Source organism: Protopterus annectens, chromosome 6.part0 (assembly GCF_019279795.1).
Source record: "Protopterus annectens isolate FY-2018-M chromosome 6.part0, PAN1.0, whole genome shotgun sequence".
Lineage (NCBI taxonomy): Eukaryota > Metazoa > Chordata > Ceratodontiformes > Protopteridae > Protopterus > Protopterus annectens.
The window spans coordinates 1,626,678,752-1,626,706,371 of NC_056737.1; the positions used below are offsets into that span (position 1 = coordinate 1,626,678,752).

At 39.4% G+C, this 27,620-nt stretch overlaps 1 protein-coding gene across 1 annotated transcript in view; it reads left to right on the forward strand.

The window, feature by feature from the left end:
• Nucleotides 1–27,620, forward strand: part of DNAH7 (dynein axonemal heavy chain 7) — a 4,771,155-nt gene that overhangs the window by 3,067,950 nt on the left and 1,675,585 nt on the right. Inside the window, exon 39 of the mRNA XM_044073696.1 lies at nt 771–1,101. Within this exon, the coding sequence (XP_043929631.1) occupies nt 771–1,101 (331 nt within the window). The remainder of the gene's footprint in view (nt 1–770; nt 1,102–27,620) is intronic.

Below are 27,620 nucleotides of genomic sequence, written 5' to 3' on the forward strand. Positions count from 1 at the left end.
ATGGTCAAATAAAACACTTTTTACACATTTGACAATATCTAACATTGCTTCCTTGAAGGTTAATGTAGCACTTTGGGGTATCTTTGTTATTCCCGTCTAGCAATATGTGATGTTAAGACTGATGACTGTGACTTAAAGTAAATTTTAAGCTATACAGTCACGTAAATCTAGAGTGAATGTGGTCTGAAAAAATAATGTATTAATGAACTTTTCACAACTGTAAATATCAGAACAACAGTATACAGAAAATGCATGAAATATAAGCTGAATTTCACAGTATTACATTTTTTTGAGTTTTAAAGTTTTCTTTAAAGTGTTAGTAGATATTTTCTGGCCTGTGGTTTGAGGCTACAGTTATTACCAGCTGCTCACAACACCAGTCATGTATGGTTTGAAGAAGGCAGAGATGAGAAAGGAGGGTAGCATTTACCACAGAACAGTTTCCTGGCACTATAAATGAATGTGCTAGTGGAATAACTCTGGAAGACACAAGCTGTTGTTTTGCTGGGCACAGTGAAGGGCTTACTTGCTATCATGTCACCAGTATTTTTGAAGCAAGAAGAGAACACATTGCCTGACGCATAAAAAGAAAGAAAGACAGGCCTAGTTGGGAATCACACTCACTATCACCACACAATCCATTTTGTATGTGTTTGGGAGAGAGGGAGAGTAATTTCATAGCAAGCTGAAGATTTTTAGAAATGGTGAATGCTACATCCATAAGTAAAAAGCTGAAGTGTTAAACTGATGACTGTCTCTTTGTGTTTCAGTGAAGTTATGAAGATGAAAAGGAGATATGAAGTTGGTTTGGAAAAGCTGGAATCTGCTGCTTCACAAGTAGCTACCATGCAGGTTGAGTTGGAAGCCTTGCAGCCCCAACTTAAGGTTGCTAGTAAAGAAGTAGATGACATGATGGTCATTATTGAGAAGGAATCAATTGAGGTTACCAAAACAGAGAAGATTGTTAAAGCTGATGAGGCTGTTGCCAATGAACAAGCTATGGCTGCAAAAGCTATTAAAGATGAATGTGATGCAGACTTGGCAGAAGCCTTACCAATTTTAGAATCTGCTTTAGCTGCTTTGGACACCCTCACAACACAGGTATGTATCCATTCCAACAAATTTTGATTACAGAAATACTGCTTGCCAAGTCAGAAACTTTAACCAGAGGGGCTTGCACACAAGATAAATAATTGATAGCTACATTTCTTGTTTTTGTCATATCCCAAACTACATAATAACACCTTCTGGATACATTTGCTAGTGATTTGTACCAAGACACTGATCATCTTATTTCATCTTAGAAATCATGTCCAACTTGCCTGTTGTTTATTATTGATGTCATATGCATTGAAACAAAATATGTGTTAAGACATTTCTCTCTCCTGCTGTCATCGTACATGAGCTCATAATACACTGTCCATGAAATCACAGTTACTGCCTGGATGTGATGCTGGATATCACAAGAGAGGATTATAAATTCAAGTAGGCACTCAGCTTATATACATGTTAAGGAAAAAAATGCACTATGTTTATGCAGCTTTACAACAAAGTCCTGGGAAGATGAATTATATAGGTAATGTACATAATGCAGCCTGAATTAGGTCTAATTATGTTTTTCTGAATTTTTTCTGTTCTTTGAGTTGGTTAATATTCAATTTGTCTTAATATAAAACATGGACTTATAAATAGCTCAAAAGAAATCACTTCCAACCCACAATCCATAATATATGGTCTTCTAACAACTTGCCTTTGCTACTGGCATATTGGCTTCTGACAGTGGCACTGAATCCCCTTGAGGAATACGTTTTTCAGCAAATATAACATCTAGAGATGCTGAGCAGAGAATATTCAGTTTCTCCACAGTATTTGTTTGTGTAGACTGAAAGATCTGATTTAGGAGAAAATATTTACAGTATACATCTTGGAGATGAGCTTGAGACATAAAACACACACACAAATATATATATATATATATATATATATATATATATATATATGCATGTGTGTGTGTATGTTGTGGAAGGAGGGTGCCTTTCAGTAAACTTGGTTGATTTCAAAAATTTCAGTAGTCATATTAACAAACAAAATTGAGATATGGATTAATCAAAAAAGGGAACATTGCCACTAACTTAAATATATCAATTTCAAAATCACACAGTACTGGAGAAGAGGGAAAATTCCCTCATCCCTGGTATTCTGCAGTATTGCAGAAACTATACCCATTCCATTCATTCTTTTTGAACTACATTTTCTTTAACGAAATTGATTTGAATTAATGCATTCAAAAATAATACCATTTGAACACCTATGTACATCCCATATAAAATTGATAGATAGATAGATAGATAGATAGATAGATAGATAGATAGATAGATAGATAGATAGATACTGTAGGTTTCTCCCTACTGAAATATCAGCATTTGAAATAAGTGCTGACAAGCCAAAAAAAAAAAGACTGAAAACACAGGAGAAGAGCGAAGCTTGAAAATCACTCGTCTCTTTTAAACTTCTTTTCAGGGGGGGCACCCTGCACCCCTCACACCCCTGAACTTATAGATAACAACTCCAAGATCATCATACCTTGGAGAAAAAGAAATATTCCAGGAAATGGCATCTCAGACGTGGTATATGCAAGTCCATTTATTTGTCCATTCAGTCTCTGTATTTTGGGACTCGCTGTAGTGGGTCCTGAAATTTCGAATGGTTACCTAGACAGATAGGCAGATAATTCCTAATAACAGTAAAAAACAAAGCAGGAGGTAGCAGCCACGGCTATGTAGAATAACAGCTTTATTAGTAAAAGAGGTGAGTGCTTTCGTGGCACCAGCCACTTCATCAGACAATCAAAGAACAGTAAAACACAGCATTTATACCAAGCTCATCATTACCATCGACTACCCAATTAATCCTTAAAACCATATACCTAGTATAAAAATATTTATACCTAGTGTAAAAAATTTAAAAGCTTAAAATTAAAAACAACTTGACAATCGAAACAGCATATCACATCATACAACTTAATACATACAATATAAAAGTATCAAAAAGTATAAAGGTGGAAGGAGGGGTACTACCCACTATTTCTTTAAATCTCTATTTAGAAGAATGGGTTTAATATTAATTTTGTCATTCAGGCCTACCCCAATGTTAGCTCATAGCCTTATAATCATAGATAGAACTTAGGTTCATAGATAGATTAGTACTAGGCTAACTGCCCTTGTAAGCCATTTTAAGCCTAGCCAATTATCCCCTGTGAGATTCAAACCCTGTACCTTGTGTTCGTAAGGCAAACACCTTAACCATTAGGCCACCCTCCCAACCTACTTGAAGTATCCTGACATCCAGATAATCCATTCTAGCTCCCTAGTTTCTACTCTATTCCTAACATCTCCACCTCTGTTGTCGGTATAGACCTTATCTGCTACTAAAAATAAAAAGTTGTGTGTCTCATCATGGTCCCTCACATGCCTGGCTAAGGCATTTGTCTCTGTTTCTCTGGTGATATCATATATATGCTCCCTCATTTGGTCTCTCAGCCTTTGCATTGTCATTCCAACGTAGAAGTCAGGACAGACAATCAAAACTGGAGTATATAATATTCATACTGTCAGTCATGAACTGATATTAGAGAATAATATCTTTTTGTTTGAAGGAAATTTATATAGACAAAAGGATGGCGTGGCCATGGGCACTTCATGTGCAAATGGCTACGCTAATATTGTTATGGCTGTGTGGGAGAAAGAATTCCTACTGATTGAGATGAGAAGGCATCTGAAGTTCTACAGGAGATTTGTGGATGATCTCTTTATTTTATGGGGAGGTGATGTAGCCTCATTTCTATCATTCTTCCACAAAATAGATAATAGTACCAGCTTCCTTAAGTTTTCAATGAAGCATTCTTATGATGTTATAGATTATCTGGATGTCAGGATACTTCAAAAAGATAGAGGTATTCTGGAAACTGAAATCTATAGGAAAGAATGTTTCCATCTCCATAGACAGAGCATGCACCCGAGACATATATTTAAGAACACTGTAAGAGGCCAAGCTCACAGCTAATCAAAATAAGTATGAGGAAGAGATCAAGAACATGACGGAAAGGTTCATACATAGAGGGTACAGTGAAAAAGAGATACAACAGTCATTAGTGGTTCTATCTGAGGCAAGGGAAGGAACAGGTAAGCCATATTTTTCAGATATGGATACTATGATAGATGGAGGAACTGTCAGAAACCTATGAGAGTATCCTACTCGAGTAACATTAGATTTCTACCGGAAGTATATCAAAAAACTAGAATATACTATGTGCTGCTGATGATGTTAAAAGGCTGATAGGTGAGACCCCGAGGTTTGCTTTTAAGAATAAAAAATCTATAAAAAGATTATTGTGTGGACCACAACCCATGGAAACGAGAATAGAAAATGCAGTCAGATATGGAACCTTCCCCTGCAATAAATGTAATTACTGCACCTTCGTTGACACTGGAAGTAGATTTCTACATTCAGATCTAAAGAAGGAGTTTACCTTCAGAATATTAGCCAACTGTGACAGTATGAATATTATATACTTGGCACACTGCACAGTCTGTCCTGCCTTCTACGTTGGAATGACAACGCGAAGGCTGAGAGACCGGATGAGGGAGCATATATATGATATCACCAGAGGAATAGAGACAAATGCCTTAGCCAGGCATGTGTGGGACCATGATGAGACACACAAATTTTTGTTTTTAGTAATAGATAAAGTCTATACCGACAATAGATGTGGAGATGTTAGGAATAGAGTAGAAACTAGGGAACTAGAATGGATTATAAGGCTACTAGCTAACATTGGGGTAGGCCTGAATGACAAAATTAATATTAAACCCATTTTTCTAAATATAGATTTAAAGAAATAGTAGGTAGTAACCCCTCCCCCCTCGGCCTTTTATACTTTTATATATTTTTATACTTTTATATTGTATGCATTAAGTTGTATGATGTGATATGCTGTTTCTATTGACAAGCTGTTTTTAATTTTAAGCTTTTAAAATTTTTCACACTAGGTATAAAACTTTTTATACTAGGTATATGGTTTTAAGGATTAATTGGGTAGTCGATGGTAATGATGAGCTTGGTATAAATGCTGTGTTTTACTGTTCTTTGATTGTCTGATGAAGTGGCTGGTGCCACGAAAGCGGTCACCTCTTTTACTAATAAAGCTGTTATTCTACATAGCCGTGGCTGCTAACTCCTGCTTTGTTTTTTACTGTTCATTTAATTGTTGTTGGAGGTTACTCTTGCCAGCACCATTTGGTTTTTACTGCGAATTCCTAGAAACACTTAAATGAGTGTATATAAAATATGCAGTGAAGAACTCCTGTATGTATGCAAATAGTGTTTTAGCAAGAGCATAAAAAATTCATATATATAGATATAGATATATATAGTATTTACACAGTGCCATTTCTACTTTGATTTTGGCATATTGCCTGTAAGATATAAATTAAGCAAATCAAGAATGGTTATCCAGTGTGCATACTGTACTTTGCACAGATATAAGTTTATGATATTGATATGTCTAATAAATTGTAAGTATGACAAGAAATGTGGGTGTTTCACTTGGTAAATGCAAGCAAATTGGAAATATTTGAATCATAAGGACAAATGGGATAGGATACTGGAATAGTAAGCAACAGTTATAAGTATAGTGAATTTGACTGCTAGAAGGAGTCTGATATAACAAAAGAAAATCTGAAAAACCACAAGCGAAATAATTTAATATTCAGTAAACTTTAAAGAGGGAACAAGAGGTGATGCTGCATAACAGCAGTAACTATTTATTTCTTCCTGACCAACCTTAAATTTCTTCTATTTGTGACTGAATGTATACATATGGAACATATTTACTTTATTTATTTAAATTTGTTGCCCGGGAGTGTCTGACTGGGCGTAGGTCCATTTTCAGCGGAGGCCCGGGGAGAAAAGCTCCACAGTAAAATAAACAGACAGTAGTTACATTGGATTACATAGCGATTAACAATTTAACATAGCAATTACTTACAACATATTTACAGATGAAGAACATAGTACATCAGTAGACAACTAGAATCTTTATCTGTAAAGTACATAACAGACATTAGCAAATGTTACAATGAGAAGTTCCTGCTGTATAATAAATACTAGGTTTATGAGCATCTGAGCTTGCTATAATCAAGGTAGTTAGTGGAGTGGAAAGAAAGGTAGTGGTTGGATGGGGTGGATGATATTAGAGTGGGAGTTGCAAGAGCATAGCCAGCACTGTTTTTTTCTTGTCATCAGTGTCAGCCCAAACCTTCCTAGACTGTTTTTTGCAAGTTAATTGATTCACAATAAAATATAATCTGTTGGCCTTGATAACTCTTTTCTCTCCCTACATTTTGCCTAGTTACCCTAAGTTTAAAGAGTGAGTCATGAATTCTGGCAGTCTGAGATGGCAGTGGTTATCTGTCTTGAACACCCTAGGTTAGAATTTATATGCTATTCGTTTGCTGCAGACGCAGAGTAAGACTGCATTTTTCATAGTTAAGTTTTATCATTGTTTTATACACTGAGGTACCTTGCATTGGTGTTGTCACTCTTCTATTTTATTCATTCAGCCTGGCATTCCTAAGGTTCCTCAGTGCTCATTAGTACCACTGCATGGCTGCATTGTTTCATATATCAGGTTCCTTTTTGTCCCAAACTGAGTGTGAACTTCTAACCACCAGTCTAGAGACAATGAATCGTGTTGCTGTGTTTACTTCTGCATTTCCTTCATCGGCTTCATGCTTTGGTAATTTTTTGGTGGACATCATGACACCATGGAGTACTTTTCTTTTCATCTGTCCCAAAGATAATATTGGATTTGACTATTTGATGTACTACTTTTGTGATAATTTTGTCCTGACAGTGGCTCTTGATGGCATCTGCTGTTGAAGTTTGGGAGACTGGGAACATCAAGGTATGCCACGTTACTTTTTGAGTTTGTTTCACGACTGTATATGACAATGTTTAGCAAAATCAGACTTTGGCATTGCTGTGCTAATTCTTTTGCCTTGGAACCCTGTTTCATCTGCAGTTTATCTGGAATTGTTTAAAGTCATTGTCTGAACATTTTAGGATTTTGTAATTTGGCTATGCATTTTGAGAACATCTGGATAACTTTGTCACTTTTGCTTTTATATGCATGATTTCTTTGTTGATGCATCATTTTCTGAATCTGATATATCAGCTTTTATACTGGAGTACTTTGCTTTGAATAATGTTGCATAGTTTGTGGTATTCTTTTTTCATATATTATTGTATTCCATATGCTTGCCTTCACTTGACTTTTTAAAGTGCTTAGGCAGTAATTCATGAAATAAAATTTAATTTTAAATCAGACAGTGCCTTAAAAGATGAGGATCAAGCTGGTGAGTAAACTCAAGATTAACCATACTTCAGGCAGCTGCACTTGAAATAATAAGATCCCATAATAATAATAATAATAATAATAATAATAATGTAGATATTTTCAATTTAATTGTGATTTTAACATTATCTAAGATATGTATACCCTCAATTTCCCTACCTGAGGAAATGTTATAAAAAGGATTCTTTATAAATCTTGGGGATTGGGTAGCAAAGAACATTATGCTGGCCTGTTATAGCAATTGACATACCATCCATAACTTACTTTGTCAGTATCTGATGATGTTCTTCATGTTTCACTGTTGCAGTCATAACTGTAGGGTGTTCCTGCCGGCAGGCAGCCCGAGGTCAGCCAGAATTCCAAAGTCTGGGTCCGGCGTCGGCTGTTCCAGCAAGTACCCTGACGTCAGAGCGCAGAGGTACAAAGCTGATAGCTGACGCCATCTTCTCCAGTCTTTCTTGCCGTGCGGTGGAAAGCTGCTCGCAAGTCGTTGGTTGGCGCATTCAGAGCAACGTGCTTTGATTGACTTCGGTCCGAAGTTTTCAACTTCTCCTCTCAAGCTAAGTACCCCATTGGGGAAACCTTTTTCTTGCTCCTCCGATGTCAGAAAAAGTTAATAATTGTATATCGTGTGGGAAACAAATACCTCATAAAGATTTCCACTCTTACTGTCTACCTTGCTTAGGCCCTGACCACGACGTTTCTTGCTGTCGGTTCTGTGCCAGGTTTAATTCTCGCACTATCAAGCGTAGGTACGATTGGGCCTTGAACTATTTCGGTAGACGATTTAATTATAGGATGTCATCGGATACTTTACCGACAACCGGAATTCAAAAGAAACGCAAGGACAAGGATAGGCCTCCAAGGTCCAAACAGGATTCCTCGCAGCCGGAGCCAGCATCAGGTTCGGCGGTTGTCAGTGAGGTGCTTTTGCAGCCCCTGTCGTCTGCCACTTCTGAACCGATGGCCGACACGGACTCCCATGGGGAGCCATCTAGACCTAATATTTTATCTGCTGCAGGACCTTCGGACGTCACTCCTTCTGATGGGTCCATAACCGCTGTGCAGGTATCGGCTTCTGAGGGAGTTTTCAGGCCTCCACATATAACTATCTCAACAAAGGCAAAGGCAAAGACAAAAACTCCTGTAAAACCAAGGGTTTCCTCTCAAGCTGCTTCGGATTCAGCTCCCAAGTCCCAGAAGCAATTACTACGGATGGCTGAGGATTTACTTACAATGATTAGGGGTTCTAACCCTCCGCCTGAAAAAAGGCCTAGACAGGATTTACCTTATGATTCCTCTGATCAGGCTTCTGTGTCTTCTGTCTCTTCCTCTGACCAGGATTACTCTTTTCCTCCTTATGAGGATTCGGATGCAGAGGACTCTATTCCCACTGCTTCTCCCCCTGAAGATTTCTCTTTTGGGGAAACCTTACATGAGATGAGAGAGCATTTTCATTGGGAAGGTCAGGATTATTCTGCTCCAAGAAGAGGCTCAGAGAATTTCTCCTTCTCCCTCAACACAGACCTTTGGCTATTCCTCCTGTACTTGATATTGTGGATGATGCTTTCTCTGAAGCTAACCTGAATCCTGATTCCTTGCCGCCTGCTCCTTCTAAGCCTGATAGATTTTACAGAGTCCCTGATTCCCATCAATTTTTATTTAAGAACCCTTCTGCAGATCCTGAAACTATTTCTCAGGGTTCTAAAGCTTCTAACGCCGCTTCATCTAAAAATCCTATGCCCTCTGAAAAGGATTCTCATGCCTTGGATAGGTGGGGCAAAAAGGTTTATACTTCTGCTACTCTTTCTATTAGAGCTTTAACTTGCCAGTTTCATATGTTTAAGTATCAGCAATTTTTTTGTCTGTTTTAAAGCAAAGGCTTTCTACCTTTCCTGCATGTGCAGAGGACAAGGAATTACAGGATGTTTTGCATGCAACTGAACAAGTTAGCAAACATAGTTTACATTGTGGTTTTGATGCCTTGGAAGCTTCTTGCAGGGCCGCAGCCTCTGGTACTGTTATCAGGAGACATGCTTGGCTTCGGGAGCAGAATTTACCTGAGCAGGTTAAGGCGAAACTGTTAGATGCCCCTGTTCAACATGATGTTTTATTTGGATCCAAGGCTGAGGAAGTTATTAAAAAGATGGAGGAAAAAGCAAAATCTATGCAGACTGTCAAAGATTTTTTACAAGTTCAGCCTCCTAGATTTTCTAGAAATTGGCCCTCCAAAAATTGGTCCTTTCCCACTTCTGACAGGCCTCAAAGGGGAAGATATAGACGGTCTAGAGGCCGGACGCAGACACAGGCCTCTTATAGGTCCAGACAGTGGACTGCTTCTTCACCTAGAAGAGGAGAAGACAGACCTCAATCACAAAGGAAGCAGACCCAATGACTCCCTCTGTTGGGCTACAGGTCCTTCTTGCCTGGAAGCTCCTCTCGGAGGAAAACTGTCTCTTTTTTACCAGAACTGGATGCATATAACCCAGGACAAATGGGTTTTGGATGTGATTTTAAAAGGCTACAAATTCCACTTTCATACTCTGCCAAGGTCTTACGGTTGGCCAGATCTGCCAAAACATCAATGGTTAGAGGCCTTAAAACAGGTGGACACTTTATTGGCCATGAGAGCCATAGAACCTGTTCCACACCCAGAGATGGGAAAGGGTTTTTATTCAAGACTGTTCCTGGTCCCAAGAAAACAGAACACATGGAGACCTATTCTGGACCTCTCAGTATTAAATACTTTTCTGGAAATTCCAAAATTCAAGATGCTTACCCTGCAACAACTTCTACCCATGCTCTCCCAGGATGCTTGGATGGTGACATTGGACCTGAAGGAGGCCTACTTACACATTCCCATCAGACAGGAACACAGAAAATGCCTCAGATTCAAGGCTGGCTCGAGACACTTTCAATTCTCTGCACTGCCCTTTGGCTTATCTACTGCGCCCAGAGTCTTTACCAAGTGCCTGGCTCCAGTAGTTGCTTATTGCAGACTCCAAGGGATTCACATTTATCCCTATCTGGACGACTGCCTTATCCAGGCGGACAGCAAGGATCTTTTACTTCAACATCTACAGTTTGTTCAGTGTCTCCTCCTACTACTGGGATTTTCAGTGAACACAAAAAAGTCACATTTGATCCCCTCTCAACAAATGATCTTTTTGGGTACTCTTCTAAACACAAGCTTGCAAAAGGTCTTCCTGACCCCAGAAAAGCAAGTACATCTGGCATCAATTTTCAAAACCTTGGCTACTTTGACTCAGCTCACTGCAAGGAAATTCCTGCAGGCTTTGGGCTACATGGCTTCTTGCATCCTGTTGATTCCAAATGCAAGGCTTCATATGAGAAAACTTCAATGGTACCTAAAGAGTGTATGGTCTCAGCATTACCACAGCCTGGATACAATGATACCTCTGATTCCCTGCCTCCAAAAAGAGTTCCTTTGGTGGTCCAGGACTTGTGCTTTAAACGAAAGAAACCCCTTTCGTCTGCCTCAGCCTTTTCAGATCATGACCACAGACGCTTTGGATTACGCTTGGGGAGCTCATTTTCTAAACAACTGCCAGCAAGGCTCTTGGTCAAAGAAACATCTTCACTGGCACATCAACCTGAAGGAAATGTTGGCAGTCCAACATGCTCTGCTAGCCTTCCAGAAACTTTTGCAACCAGGACATCTTCTGATTCGTACAGACAATACCACAGTCATGTAGTACATAAGCAAGCAGGGGGGCTCCCACTCTTACCCCCTTTGCAGACTAGCCATGAGTCTATGGGACACAGCTCTATCTCTGAATCTGCATCTTCAAGCTCAGTTCATTCCAGGAAAACAAAATCTCTTAGCAGACAGCCTAAGCAGAAATCTTTTGGATCCCCACGAATGGATGCTGGATCCCAACTTATTCAACAGGATTACAACAGTTTGGGGTTGTCCACAGATAGATCTGTTTGCATCCCATCTCAGTCATCAGTTGCCTCTATTTTGCACCAGGTCCTTCCACAAAACAGCATGGAAAGTGGATGCCCTGTCTTTCAGTTGGAGGAATCTTTTGGGATATGCCTTCCCTTCTCTTCCTCTTCTGCCTCGGGTGCTACTGAAAATAAAACAAGACAGACCCAAGATTATCATCCTGATGGCTCCAAATTGGCCTCGACAGTTTTGGTATCCAACCTTAAGACACCTGTTCTTGGAACCTCCTTGGATTCTGCCTCTGTCTCCTTCCCTTCTGTCCCAGCATCAGGGTCAGATGCTACACTCTCAAATCAAGACTCTTTGCCAAGCAGCCTGGCTCTACAAAGGCCTTTGATTCCTTCTGCTCTTCCCAAACAAGTTTTGGATGTTCTCTTGGAAGCTAGGTGTCCTAGCACTAGAAAATCTTATGCTTCCAAGTGGAAAAGATTTTGTATTTGGATGTGGGATCGAGGTTCTGATCCTCTTCTACCTGACATTTCATCCATTTTACTTTACCTCTCTGAACTTTTGCTTAAAGGCCTCTCCTTCTCTTCCATCAAAATTCATGCTTCTGCTATATCGGCTCATTTCAATACAGATCCCCCCATTTTTTCTCATCAGCTGGTGAGACAATTCTTGAGAGGGGCTAAGAATTTAAGACCTCCCAGAACACCTCCTGTTCCTGCGTGGGATCTTAATTATGTTTTGGAGAAGCTTATTTTACCTCCCTTTGAGCCTGCTGCTGCTTCAGATATCAAGTTCTTATCCTGGAAAACAGCTATTTTATTAGCTTTGACTTCTGCCAGAAGGGTGTCAGAGTTGCAAGCTCTCATGGCTGTGGAACCATACCTTATTTTCCACCAAGACAGAGTGGCCTTAAGGACCAATCCTACATTTATGCCTAAGGTGATTTCTAAGGTGTCTTTAAATCAGACTATTCACCTTCCTACTTTCTTTCCAAATCCTCAAAACAAAGGGGAAAGGATTTTACATTCATTGGACGTACACAGACAACTACGATTTTACCTGGACAAAACTAAAGATTTCAGAAAATCTGATCAGTTGCTTATCTCTTATGCCTCCAGTTCTCTAGGCAAGGCTATTTCAAAACAAACTATTTCCAAATGGATTGCTCATGGAATATGGTTTTGTTACTCTCATTCTGGGAAACAGATTCCAGGCACTGTTAGAAGTCATTCTACTAGAGCAGCAGCCACTTCAGCAGCTTTTCTCAGAGGAGTTCCTACCAAGGACATTTTGGAAGCTGCCACTTGGAGTTCAGTGCATACTTTTTCAAAGCACTACAATCTCCCTTTGTATTCTAAGTCTAGGGCAGGTTTTGCCTCTGCTGTCTTGCAGGGTCTTCTGGCTGCCCCTTCTTCTGCATAACCTCCATCCTCCTTCACAGCTTTGGGATTCCACCCTACAGTTATGACTGCAACAGTGAAACACGAAGAACATAGTACAGTTGTGTACACCTACCATTTTCTGTTTGTCTATCTCCTCTTCCTTTGTGGTGTATTTGTGTTTCCTTTGGGACACCTACTGGATTTTTTGGGGAGCTTCTGACATCTGGGACAAGAAAGGCTGGAGAAGATGGCGTCGGCTATCAGCTTTGTACCTCTGCGCTCTGACGTCAGGGTACTTGCTGGAACAGCCGACGCCGGACCCAGACTTTGGAATTCTGGCCGACCTTGGGCTGCCTGCCGGCAGGAACACCCTACAGTTATGACTGCAACAGTGAAGACACTCAAACATCTACATTTATGGTAGGTGTACACAACTGTACTTTCTTTGTATTGATCACTGCTGCAGTAGCCTTAGCTATCTGGGTTATATCATGCCAAGGTTATAACAGCCTGCCAGCTTCCAAACCTTCATGACACCTTCCACACACCCAGACAGCCAAACAGCTCAAACTGAGCTGATTAAAAGACAATTTTGGGCATAAAGCCCTTCAGAGCTTTACTGATGCCAAAGAGTTCTCTCCTGTGAAACTTTTGAGGATCGATGGATGGGTTGTACTTTACTTTGCTGGGCAGAGAAGTTTCTTTTGGAAAAAAAAAACTTCCGTTTTCTTAATTTTATTCTTAAATTTTATTGATGTTTTATTACTTTACTCTTCAGGAAAGTTATTTTAAAGGTAACAGTACTGTTATTTAATAGACTGTCTTAAGACTGTAACATTATTTTATACATAGCATTCATTTCTTTCTGTCAGTTTAAAAGTAGTGTAAACTAACTGAAAACATATTTTCTTTGGAGAAATTGTTTATTTTTCAATTGTGGGACTGCCATAGCATTTTAAAGTGTTTTTGTCTCTGTCAAAAAAGTAACCTTTGTGGACTGGTGGTTTTACTGGCATTTGCTCCTTGTCTTCCACAGGAAACAGGCACCATTTTCGGCTTGACCACGGAACAGACTACCATTCCCAGATAGGGTTGCCAGCTGTCCATAATTCTTCTGGACTGTCCATAATTAAGGGACACTGTCCAGAAAATGGAGACTGCCTTTTCTGGACAGCATATTGTCTGGAAAAAATCAAATGAACTCATTGTTAGTCAGAATGTAACGGTTTTAAACAGCCAAGATCTGTATAGGCAGCAAGTAACAACAATTACAGCTTCGACATTTTAGAAAAAAATAAAGACTAGAACAAATCAATTTGTCCTATGAGATAAATCAGCAGTGATTCATATTTAAAAACCTTCCTATTTTATAAGGTTATTTGTACTTTATTCTTGACATGACATTGTCAAGTGAGGAACCTGGTTGTTGATTGTCATATTTGTGCTCTACTTTTAAGAAACTCATGTTTAGGAAAGTGATCAAAAAATGTTGGAGAAAAAGCAACCTGTAGATTTGGGTCTTTTAGAAGAAGATGAGTTTGAAGAGTTTCCAGCCAAAGGTAGTGTTCTTGATTAGTTTCTTAGGTATCTAATTTTGTTTACTTATGATTATCTGTTAAGTTAGTATACCTAGTACCTGATGTGTGCAGCATTAGTCAGGATTTAATGGCTTCCTGTAAGTATTGAGGCATCTGTTGCATATCATTTGAGTATGCATTTTTAGTAAACTAAAGTATAAAATTAAAGTAGAGTGGCAGAAATAAATACTGTTTCTCCCTGAATGGGGTGACGAGAGTTAAATTCCTAGGGTACTTGTAAATATATCTGCCTCGTGAGTCCTGAGTTGTATCTGTTCTTAAGCATTAGGGTTTTTTTTACAGCAGAAAGAAAGTTGACACTTCTGTTATTTGGCACTTGGGAGAGAAGAAAAAAAATAATGATGTATGCCATAGCTCTCAACCATACATAACATTACCGGTCATAATGTGGAACAAATAGGCAAAATATGCATCTAGAATGGCTTACTGATAACTTCAACTAGGAAACTCACGGGATGGTTAATGTTATTTTATACTTATAACTTTAACTAGGGAACTCACTGGATGGTTAATGTTATTTTATACTTATAAAGTAATATTTTGATGAATTAATATGGTTCAGTAGTACTTATTAACAACCAAGATTTTAGAAGTGCTAGAAGACAACGGTCTGCAAGATGAAAACTTAGTTAGCTACTGTGCTGATAATGCATCTGTCAACTATGGCAACCACTATTCCATTTTTACTAATTTAAAGAATAATCATTTGATTATCTCTGTTCAATCTAAACATTATTAAGCAAAATTTTGCATGTCGGATTACACGCATTTTGCTTTCATGTACATGTCCGGAAGTTTTGACATGAAAAGTTGGCAACCCTATTCTCAGGGTCAGTCCTTTTTCCTGCCGCAAAAAGAAAAAGTTAATCAAACAGCCTTTGCACCACAGCAGGCTAGCAATTTGCCTCAGTCACAAGTAGGTGACTCTGCTATGGCCATTTGTTGTATCTCAGACCACTTATCTTTTACCCCAGATCCTTCTGGTGTAGCGCCTGCAGCCGCTATGGACTGGGGGTTAGATACGTCTTCTGTGGCTGCTGGAGTCCCCTCGGTGGGCAAGGGAGAGACATTTTAATAAGTCCTGGGAGAGGGAACAGAGAAGGTTTCCATCTTATGTCAGAATGCTGTGCCCATTACTGGGGAAGCAACTGCTGCAGTAACATGATTGGCCCCATTTTCCATGTAAAAAGAAACAGAAAACCAATCATGTATCTATTCTTCCTCATGTTTTTTTTAAATAGGAGTAGTTTACTAGGACTGGCTCGCGGTTTATTTCAGGCTATTGATCTTTCCTGTAAAGTCATTTATGGTAAAAGAAAGAAAGAGGAATTATTTTTTTTTTCCTGAAGAGATTCAAGATTCGGATACTGAACGGGAAGATGCAAAGATGGATTTAAGGTTTTATCCTCCAATTTCTGATCCAGACTGAAGAGGAGAGCTCAGTTTCTGATTTTTTCTGGGGGGGGGGTCTCTGAGACTATTGCTAGAATGTCCCAGTATTTTCACTGGGAAAACACTGAGGTTTTTCAGTCCCTCAGAAAATACTATGAGTTGTTACAGAAGGGTTTACCAGAACCTAAACCCATTCCTCCTTTCCTGTCTTCTTTAGAGGATGTGTGTATTACTGCTTCAGTTTTCCAGATAGACAGCCAGCTGTCCCCAAAACGACAGACAGGATATATAAAGTTCCCCAGTCTTTTAATTTTTTATACACTATTCCCAAACCTGACCCAGCAGTTATAGCTTTAGTTGATTCCACTGCTGCTAAACACTTAGTTAATTCCAACCCTACTCTTTCTAATAAGGATGGGAAATTATTGGTAGGCATGGGGAAAAGTGTACACACTTGCAGTCTCAACAATATTCAGGTAAACAAATGTTCAAGAAGAAATGGCAGAAGGGTTCCAAAAATAAGTTTCAAACCTCCCACAACTAAGGACAGTCCCACAAGTCTGAATGACTGTTCAGGAGACCTTGTGACCCCCTGCCATCATGGCCTATTTTCTCTTTCAGAAAGTCTGAATCTCCATTTTTCTGTTTGGCAATAGACTGTTTCAGATAAGTATGTTCTGAAGATCATTCATCAAGGTTACAGGTGGCAGTGGGAGGAAGTTCCTTATTTCCCAGAGGTCATTCTCATCCTGCAGATTAAATTCATTTGCTTCCACCTGTTTTTCATCACATGCTATCCCAAGGAGTGATAGAACCAGTTTTATTCAAGGATGTTCCTAGTACCAAAGAAATTAAATGCTTGGAGTCTACTTCTGGACCTTTCTTTAATAAACCTGTTTGTGATATTACCCAAATTCAAAATATTGTCACTTCACAACCTGTTACCTCTCCTTCTCTTTCAAGTTTCCTGGTAACACTAGACTTAAAAGATGCTTATCATCACATCCCTATTCATCCAGACTTCAGACATTTCTTAAGGCTTTCTGTGTCTGGATCACATTATCAGTTGTCTGTCTTAACATTTGGACTATCCACTGCACTAAGTGTGTTCACAAAGTGTCTAGCTCCAATTATAGCTCATTGCAGGCTACAGGGTATCCACTTTTTTCCATATTTAAATGACTTGCTTACCTTTACAGAGTCTTTTTCAAGGGGTCAGGAATCTCTCTTATGGGTGCAAGATCTTTTGCACAAACTGAGATTTCAAGGAGACATTCAAAAGTCTTTCTTGACTCTCTCACACAGGATTGTGTCTCTAGGGTGTTGAGTAGATTTGTCAATTTAAAGAACTTTTCTTCTGCAGGAAAAAATAGATCTTTTTTAGATCTGTTTCCAAGGTTGTCCAATCAGACTTCAGTCACTATGATGAAATACCTCAGGATTTTGGGTCTTGTGGCATCTGTGATTCTCATGATACCCCTGGCAAGACTCCACATGTGAATGATATAGTGGTATCTGAAATCTCTTTGGTCCCAGCATCAACACCCGTTATCTTTTCAGATCCCAGTGCTGGGGTTTGTCAGAAGAGAAATCATTTAGTGGAGACAACAGATATCCTTTATTCCAAGTTTCCCCTTCTCCCTCCCTGCTCCAAAGCAGTCAGTCACCCAGACACTTCTTATTCTATTGGGGAAACAGTTTCAGGGGGATAAAAGTGCAGGTAGTGTGTGCCACCAAGGACAGATGCAAGCACATAAATGCCAAAAAGATGCTGTGATCAAGGCACTGAACTCTCTGAACCATCTTTGGTCCCCGGGAACTCTTTATGTGGTTACATATAATACCCCAGTCCTGTGGTACATCAACAAGTAAAGGGGGAACCAGGTTATATACCCCCCCCATTGTGGACTAGCCATGTTAGCTTGAGATACAGCTTCACAGCACAATCCCACTCTACAGGCATCCTACATTCAGTCAGAAATAAATTATTTGGCAGACACGCTGAGTAGGACCAGGGCAGACCTTCTAGATTGGAGGGTCTTCCAATATTTGATCCATCTGTGGGGAATTCCTCAAGTAGAAAGTCTTTGCTTTCTCTCTGAGCAATCAACTAGTAAAATTATGTTCGAAAACTCCATGCAAGCTGGCCTGGAAGACAGATGAAGTTTCTTTTGTTTGTATAGGAATGTTCCTGTGCGTCTTTCCACTATTTCCACTAATATCTAAGGTACTTCTGAAGATTCATAAGGAATCCCTAAAGATCATTGTGGTGACTCCCTTCTAACCCACGGTTTTACCTTCTTTTGGAAATGGCCAGAGGCAATTAACCACAAGCTTCGTTGTAGACTGGTCACTCAAGACCAGGGTTTTTTTAACGCACCCCAACATCAAGCATCTTCAATTAACTGTCTGGGATGATACAGTCTTAATTCCTTTTTGGTGTCTATTTTCAGAGTACATGCAGCTGGTGCTAATTGAAATAGAAATGGAAAAGGTTTTATAGTTGGTGCCAACAACATAACCATCACCCCTCCAGGGCTAGTTGCTCTCTGGTTTTACAATATTTCTGTGAGTTTACTTATCCTTTGGCCTTTCTTATTCCTCTATCATGGTTCATTTAATGAAATTTTTCAGCATGTCTGCCCATGGATTCTCCTCTTTCAATGCAGTCTCATGTCAAAATGCTCTTGAAAGAGGGTTTTGCATAAAAGAACTCCTAGAAAACTGGTGGCCCCTCCTTGGTCTTCCACAGACAACTCAGATGCTATCATGACAAAACTAAATCTTACAGATCTACGAGTCAATTGTTCATTTATTGTGAATGGTAAAAAGGAGGGACAACCTGTACCAAAACCAACTATTTCCAATTGGTTGTCTAAAGTTATAACCTTTTTTTAAAATCCTTTATTAAATTATCACTTAGACATAGGCAAACATACAGTAACAGAAAAGAAACAAACTATTTTAAAATTTTTGCATTTAAATACAATATACATCACATATATTTTTTGCTACTATTATCAGTCCAACATTACAAAAAAATGCTAAATTCCTGCCTTCCTTTAAACCTCACTCCTTCTCCTGAACATTATTATGCAGGTATTTTCCCGCAATTTCCATTTACTTATTTGTAATTTGATCCTTCTGTTTTCTAAAGATCCCTGTTCCAGCTCTTTTATAATATTCATTACCTCAAATACAGTTGGTGTAGACTTTGATTTCCATTTTCTAGTAATTGCTTATTTGGCAGCCAACTGAATTAAATGTAATAAGGCCTTACTATGTCTAGGCAATTCAGATCATGTATCCCAGCTCAAGACTGTTACCTTTTGTTGCACTCACCATAACAAATCTATTCCAGGCAGGGTCAGGGCCTCATTCTGTCTTGGACTTGGCTCCATCCATGGCTTTTTGGTAAGGGTTGAATTCTAGAAGTATTGAAGAAGCTGCTACTTGGTCACATGTGCATACTTTTACAAAACACTATAAGCGTGATTCCGTTTCTAGGTCTAGATCAAGTTTTGCTAGGACCATTCTTCAGGATCACCTGGATCCTTCTTCTTCCACCTCCCAAATATAGTTAGCTATGGTAATCTACCCATATAGCTAAAGCTATGCCAACAGTGATCAGTGCAAAGAGCATAGTACAGTTGTGTAAGTTGAACTTACCGTACATGTTCGAATGATCACTGCTGCAGAAACCCATCCCTCCCCTCACCCCCCTTACATTTTGGTGTGTGTGTGTGTTTCTTTTCCTTTTTTTTCATGCCAGGATGTGGATGTGATGGCCTCTGTGCCCAGGACCAGTAATTAAGGAGCCTCAATCACCACCATTCACACCGTGAGAGATGTCACTATAAACAGGAATGGATTTACACAGTATTTTCAGATGCACCCCTCTGCATCAAGCAGAATTTCCCCAAGAGCACACAGAAACCAAGCTTCTGACCTGGGACTGGGCTGTGTCCTTTCAGATCTCAAACATGATTCACTTTGGAGCCCTGTGCCCCAGTTCCAAGTAGCTGACACACCCACACCTGGGTATTTGACTTTCACACACCACACTCCTGGGAAAGGCTGGCACAGATTTACTAGCTGTACTCCTTCTGCTCAGACTATAAGGTAATTACACTGCCACCAGTCAGCCACTTTAAGGCTGTTACAAGGATATCCAATTATACTGAGTAAAATCAATACTAATATAAATCATAGAGTGTAACCAAAGCAGCAAGGCTTATGCCAGACTAGGGTCAAGCTCAACAGGGTCTTCTTTCCCTGCTGATTCTGCCAAGCCTGTTCCCTTGACTGTGGTTTCACTAGATAGTAGGTAGGGACAGTGGGAAATCTCATTCATGCATTCATGCGTGTCACTAATTAGATGATGAGGCATCTGGTTACCTTAAGAGAGTCATAGTTACTCCCGCCATTTACCTGCACTTCATTGAATTTCTTCACTTTGACTTTCAGAGCACTGGGCAGAAATCACATAGCACCAACACCCATCTCGGGCATTCACAATGCTTTGCTTTAATTAAAGAGTCGGATTCCCCCAGTCCGTACCAGTTCTAAGTCAGCTGCTAGCTGCTGGACAGTGTGGGACGCCGGTCGGGACCAGCATTCACCACAGCTGGGGCGATCCACAGGAAGAGCCCAGCGTGTGTCTAGAGACAAAATGCCACTGACCCCACTCCCCCACCCGGGAGGAGGGAGTGTGGTGAGAGGAGCAATGCCTCGTCCAGCTGCAGTGCGCACCCAACCCAACTTCACTCCCAAGCCCGACCAACCCAGCCCTTGAAGTCGATCCTTATCCTGAAGTTATGGATTTGGCTTGCCGACCTCCCTTACCTACATTGTTCTAACATGCCAGAGGATGTTCACCTTGGAGTTGGCTCAGTGATACACAGTAGCTCCCTCCCTGAAATATCCAGACCACATCACCAGCCCCAGCTTCAGGTCTGGGGTCTTTCTGCATCTCCCCCAGGCTACCAGACCTACATGCCTGTCTCCAAGCCTGACTGCATGTAATTGCATGCACACAAGGTAATGCATTATCAAAATCATTCTCTCTCAAGACATCTACAGGAATATCCTCAAACACAGCAACCTGTTTGCATCCTTTTTCACCCCCACAGTCAAGGTGATCCCTGGCAAAAGGTATTTGGAATGGGATCCCTCCTAAAACTGTGATTGGTGTAGACTGCCCAAGCAAGTACTGCTCCACTACATGCTTTGCAATGGTTATGTCAGAGACTGTGTTTGTCTTAGCAGTGGCCTGTCTTCCATCCACTAAGGTAGCATACAAACTCCAGTGACAGTTCAGTACCCCTGTTGTCTTCAGACAATGTACTACTGGCACTTTGTTATTTACACTTGCTGGCTCCCTAACCTTTTGTTCCCCATGTTTATTCCGTGGACATTTGTATGCGACATAGCCCCTCTGGTTACATTTAAAACATCTAACTCCTGATTCTGGCTATGTACCTAAACTAGTGGCTTCCCCTGTTACTGGTAGACTCTGTTGGGGTGATTTAGACTGCCCACTATGGTCTCCCTTGTATCCATGTGCAGCACTGGGTATCCCTTTCTTGTGCAGTGATGCCCTGTTTACTAAATAGAGATAGAGATTCCCCTTTTCCTCCCATATCCTCTGCAGAGTTACACTCCCACTTTGCCAACCAGAGTCTCTTGTCCTCAGGCAAAGTACTAAGGGATTGTTTCCTTACCAAAAGGTCTGCCAGTCTTTCAAAAGTGGTGACCTGACACCCACTCACCCACCTATGAAAATAAACTTAGCAATATAATCACATACACATTCATCTGCCTTCTGTCTGTGCTCAGAAAACTTTTTTTTTCAGTAAGCTTCAGGTGTTAACTTATAACAGTTCAATAAACATTGTTTTACTCTATCATAGTTTAAACAGTCACTATCAGATAATTTAAAAACAGCAGTTACAGCTTTACCATGGAGTAAAGGGGTCAGGAACCATACCCAGAGCTCTTGGTCAGCATTATACTGTTTGTATACTCTTTCAAAAATATGAATAAAACTATGAAAATCATCCCCCTCTGCAAATTGTGGAAGAAATTTATTGACCTTTATTGCTTCTGGGGTCCAGTTATTCCCTTCCCCATTATCTCAATGACCCTGATGAGGGGTCATCATTCTCTCTCTTTCATGTTGTCACTGCTTCTCTCTTTCTTCAGCCTCCAATCACCAGTCTCTCATTTTCTTCGAACTCCAAATGCTGCAGTCTCTCTTCAGTCTCCAAACATTGCAGTTCATGCTGATGCTGCTTCTCCTTTTCTTCAGCCTCCAAACATTGCAGTTCATGCTGATGCTGCTTCTCCTTTTCTTCAGCCTCCAAGTGTTTGACATCCAGTTCATACTGATGCTGCTTCTTTGTTTCTTTAGCCTCCAGTTTGAGTCTCTTTAACTCCAGAAGGATTTTTATGTCCTCTGAGGAAAAGGTGAACAGTACTGTTTCTGAAGACTGCACATCCCCAACACCAGACAGGTTGTCCTCATGACTACTGGTCCATGCTGGAGCTGTGATTAAATAATTTCCTCTTTAACCTGGTTAGTATACACCAGTCCTTTGGATTCACATACCTTGACCAACTGGTTCTTTGTCAGCTTACCATAATCCTCTGTTGACATCTTTACCTTCTTTCCCTGGCTAAACTAAACTAACAAAAATAAATAAAACTGTTTTCAAAATGAAACTCTGAATGTTTACCTTGTGGCTGTTGAGAGCATACACACCTTCAGTGACAACTGCACACAGGCTACTGAGGCTCAATTAATATCCCATGGTTGCCACCAATATGGTACAGAGTCTCTACTCTGGGCCAGAAATCAAAGAACCTCAATCCTCACCACTGACACCAGTGAGGGGCGGTCACTAAAAAAACAGGAAAGGATTTTACACAATATTGTAAGATGCAGCTGTCTGCTTTAAACATAATATCCCCAAGAGCACACAGGGAACATGCTCCTGACCTGGGAATGGACTCTGTCCCTCCAGATCCCAAACAAGACTCACTTTGGAGCACTGTGTCCCAGTTCCAAGTAGCTGAGACACCCACACTTGGGTATCTGATTTTCACACACACACACACACAGACACACACACACACACACACACACACACACACACACACACACACACACTCACTCACTCCTGAAAAAGGCTGGCACAGAGCTGTATCCCTTATACCCACACTATATGATAACCACTCTGCCACCAATCAGCCACCTTAAGCCTCTTACAAGGGTATCCGATTATACTGAGTAAAATCAATACTGATAGATGGTAGAGTGTAACCAAATTCGCAAGGCATTTCAGACTGGCCAAGGCATCACTAAAATAAGTACAAGTAATCTCAAGATGTTAGAAGTATTCCACAATGAAAGCTAGAAAAATATTTAATAATACATAGTAAAATAGAAAACATGAGAACACTATCTAAGTGCAATAAACACCAGAGTTTCAGACACAGGAAAAATAAAAATAACACAGTTGGACAGATTCAAACAGATGCAGAATAATACTACTTAACTAATTTCACTTATTTTCCTGACTGTCTAAAGAATAACTGTTCCCTATCTAACTTAATTAATACAACAAGGCAAGATTAGATGCTGAGATGCTTACTTCCACAAGGCAAGGTAATGTGCTTCCAACTAACTTAACTGAACTCATCTAACTGACTGCGATAACTGTCATAGATCTTTTTATGTCAGATTCCAAACAAAACAAATGGCTGAGTTCCATCCTCTCAGTGCTGGTTAGAGAATGACATCACATTTGATCACCTGACTCTGATGCAATACACACTCAGAGCTTTGCCAACATTTGTTACAGTATCTGAAAGTTATAGAACAATTTCAAAAATTTCTACTCTTCCCTCCCAGAATTCTTTGTTTAAACAAACATTTAATCATTTATAACAACACTGTTGAAACTTTAACACAAGCATCTGTACAAGTTAGTGTGACAGTCAAATGACTCAAAACTATCCACAAAACCCCAGCCAACTATGCTGGCATATGCTACACATGCACTGCCTCACTCACCCCGGCACAGATGGCAACACCCCACATCGCCATAGTGAACATATATTTTTAGTTGTTCCTAGCATTGTTTTACTAGGGCTCAGCCTTTCTGTCTTTGCTGGCAGGAAAACTCTGAAAGGCTTTGCATCCAAACATGTCCTTTAGTTATCTCAGCTCAAGCTGAGTAACAGTTTGGGCTCGTGGAAGGTGCCCTGAAGCTTTGGAAGCTAACCAGCTGTCAGGATATAACCCTTATAGCTAGGCTACTAGAACATTGATCATTTGAATATCTACTGTAATGGCAAGTTCAACTTCCACAGCTGTACTTTCCCACCTTTGTTAAGAAAGTGAAAATCATGATAGATACTGATGCAAGATGCAAATTTACCTTACAATATGTTACACAGTTATATTGGCAGAAAACAACTGTTGTTTGCCTACTGTGCTCTATTTTTGTACCTAGTATCTGTCAGATGCCCATCCTGTTCCTCTTTCCTAAGCTCACTACCCTACCCAGAGCTTCTTGAAGGATTCTGTGTTCTTAGTCTACTAGCTGTTCAAGTAATCTGTTCCATTTATCTTTTGCCCTTTCTATGAAAAAGTATTTTCTAATATCTGGTTTGGAATCTGTACTGTTAATCATGTCTTGAGTTGTATTCCATCATATTGTCTTCTAGGTGCCTTGTGAGTCAGTATTACGCCACCTTTATTGCCTATCCTTAAATGATAACAGATTCAGATCATGTAATGGCTCCTCTTACTCCTTGAACTCAACTCCCTTTATTACATTGACAGCCATTTGTGTACCTTCTTGACTAGATTGTTGTACTTATAACCTTATTTTTATTAATTATTTATTATTTGTATTTGAAATTTGTAATTCAGGTAGCCCCTTTGAGCCAACAGTCAATTTTCAGGTGAGACCAGGGGTTGGTTTAAAGTCTCCACAAAGAGCAAGTACAAATGTAAAAACATACATACTAGCTGAACAGTTTTCAGTGTCATTAGGACATAAAGAACCAGTTACACAGATAACAGCTTAAAGACATATATTTAGCACAAAGATGCTGGATTTTGTAGGTGTCTGCTATACTCTTTGACAAGGTGCACACCAGTGTGAATGAGAAGAGGGATTGTAAATATGCTTTAAAGATACAGATAGAACTAACTTTTCTGATTTGTCTGAGCAACAAATTCTGGAAGATGGATATGACACTTGAGAGTCTACAGTCCCTAGCTGTGCAGGTAGTAGGACGTGCAAAGAAGAAATATGTTGGAAGTACATAAGGTCTGAGGGAAGGTGTATCAGATGAGGTCAGATTACATAGGGGAAGCATCTGGCCGGAAAAACGCATGTGCACTGGAGAGCTGGATATAGATCAGTTTATCAGTTAATTTTAGTCCCCCAAGCTGCTATAAACTGGTATAGTGCTGGGCTGCTCCCAAGACGAGTTTTGAATATTATAATATACAGAACTGAGTTTAGTGATGTCTACCTGGCTAAAATTAGGTAGGGTTCAACTGCCACATAGTAGCAATTGGTGAAAAATTGCATTAACAGTTGTATTTTTACAAGTTGGAGTGAGGGAACCTTTTGTATGATACTGTAGTTAGTACTTTCATTGATTTTTTTTTCAGTGCAATGGATATTTCCATCTAATAGAAAGCCTAGCCATTTGAAAGACTTAACCTGTTGAATGTGACCATCAGACAATGACTCGATAGCCACTATGTGTACATCATGGCTGAAAACCTTTTTGCTACCACATTGAATTTTGAGTCATGACTCATGTTACAGAGAGCTGTCTGAGATCCTTTTTTTTGTAATTTGTGAAAAGAGGTCTGTAGTGCATCTGCTACTCTAATAAGGGAGAGACCAGATTGTAGCAGAGCAGCATTGTTTGCATATTGAACAATGGAAAGTCCCTTGTAGAGTAATTGCATCTTGGTGGACATTGAGGCTAAGACTCTGAGACATACTTAATATGTCTAAGTGACATATCCCAGATTTATAATGCCATAAGATTTTTACTATGCTAATCTTTTTCAACTGCATAGTTATACTGATCTGACATCCTGACTCCATGTACAAAATGGGAAAAAGCAGGATTTATGCTGATTCTGATATGTATATATATATATATATGTACATACATGTATAGATGTGTGTGTGTGTGTGTGTGTGTGTGTGTATGTGTTTAAAGAGAGAGAAAGTAAGGTGCACAATGACAGCAAGCATGATTCCAGCAATGTCGAGATGTCATAACACCGAAAGACAATACCGAACTCCTGGACTTGCCTACGACCCCTGCAGGACCTATTTTTGCACTTGTTCCTGGGTCTAGAGCACAAGGGTAATCAAATATCTGATAGTAATCCTATATATGTGTGTAAATGTGTATATATTTCTAGTCTGTATCATTTAAGTGGATACCTTTTCATCGAACCCTTTTAATGGAAAGTCCTATTTGTTGAAGACTTTAATTATCAAACGAAATTAGACTGAAATATTTTAGTTGGCCACCTAACAAACTTCATCTGTGATGTCACTGAACAACTCGGAAAATGGGAATACTTATAAAGTTTTAACATTATTTTAATATTTAAACTTTAATATTGTTTAAAAAATTTCTTAAAAATAAAAAGAAACACTACTACTACTTTTAATTGTAATATTTTCTGCAGATTGTATTACTATACAACTTGGCAGATTAGACAGCTCAGAAGTGGGCGTAGCTCCGGTAGTTATCTTAAAAATTGAAAAAAACTTTTTCTCCTGCACTTTTGCAAGGGGGCACCCCCCACACCCCCCCGCAAATTAAATATACCAACTCCAAAATCGCACTACGTTGATGAAAAGAGTAAATTAGGAATAGACTATGAATATTCATGCCAGCATCTGTGTGAATATTAACTAACTACTAATGATTGTTGGATGGTGGGCGGGTTTAGGCAGAACTTACTGCTGCGGATATTGTTAGCTAAAAAAAATAATTCCATAAAATCGACTTCAATAATTACAGTCTTCGGCAAATAGGACATTTGATTAAAAGGTTATGATGGAAAGGTATTCACTTAAATGATAGTTCAGTTAAATTATATAGACCCTGTATTTCTATATGTACCTAGCTATATGTGTATATATCTATATCTATCTATATCTCTCTACACACACACACACTCTCACACACACACACACATATATATATATATATATATATATATATATATATATATATATATATGTGTGTGTGTGTGTGTGTGTTTGTGTGTGTATGGGTCCCCTTCAGATGGCCGAACTTTAAGAAGCTCGACTTTCGTATGGCCAAGAACATATGATCAAACTTTTAAAAGTTTGAACGGTCTGAATGGGGATCTCCACAGAGCGTGGAACAGGAAGATTTCCCTTTACCACAATGTAGTGCGATCTTGGAGTTGGCATATATAAGTAGCTGGGGGATGTGGGTGGTGCAGGGGGGCTTGCCCCCTTGCTAGCACCATTTAGTTTTTATTTTTGGTTTGTTTCTTTAATTTTTTTTCACAATGTCGAACATTCAAATGTTCGATCATATGGTCTCGGCCATATGAAAGTTGAACATTTGGATGTTCGATTATGTAGAGCTTAAGTAGACCCATATATATATATATATATATATATATATATATATATATATATATATATATATATACACCATGAGTGTGTGTGTGTGTATATATATATATATATATATATATATATATATATATATATATATACAGGAATGTGTGTGTGTGTGTGTGTATATATATATATATATATATGTACATATATATACACACACACATCTAGATATATGTGTATATATCTATCTATATA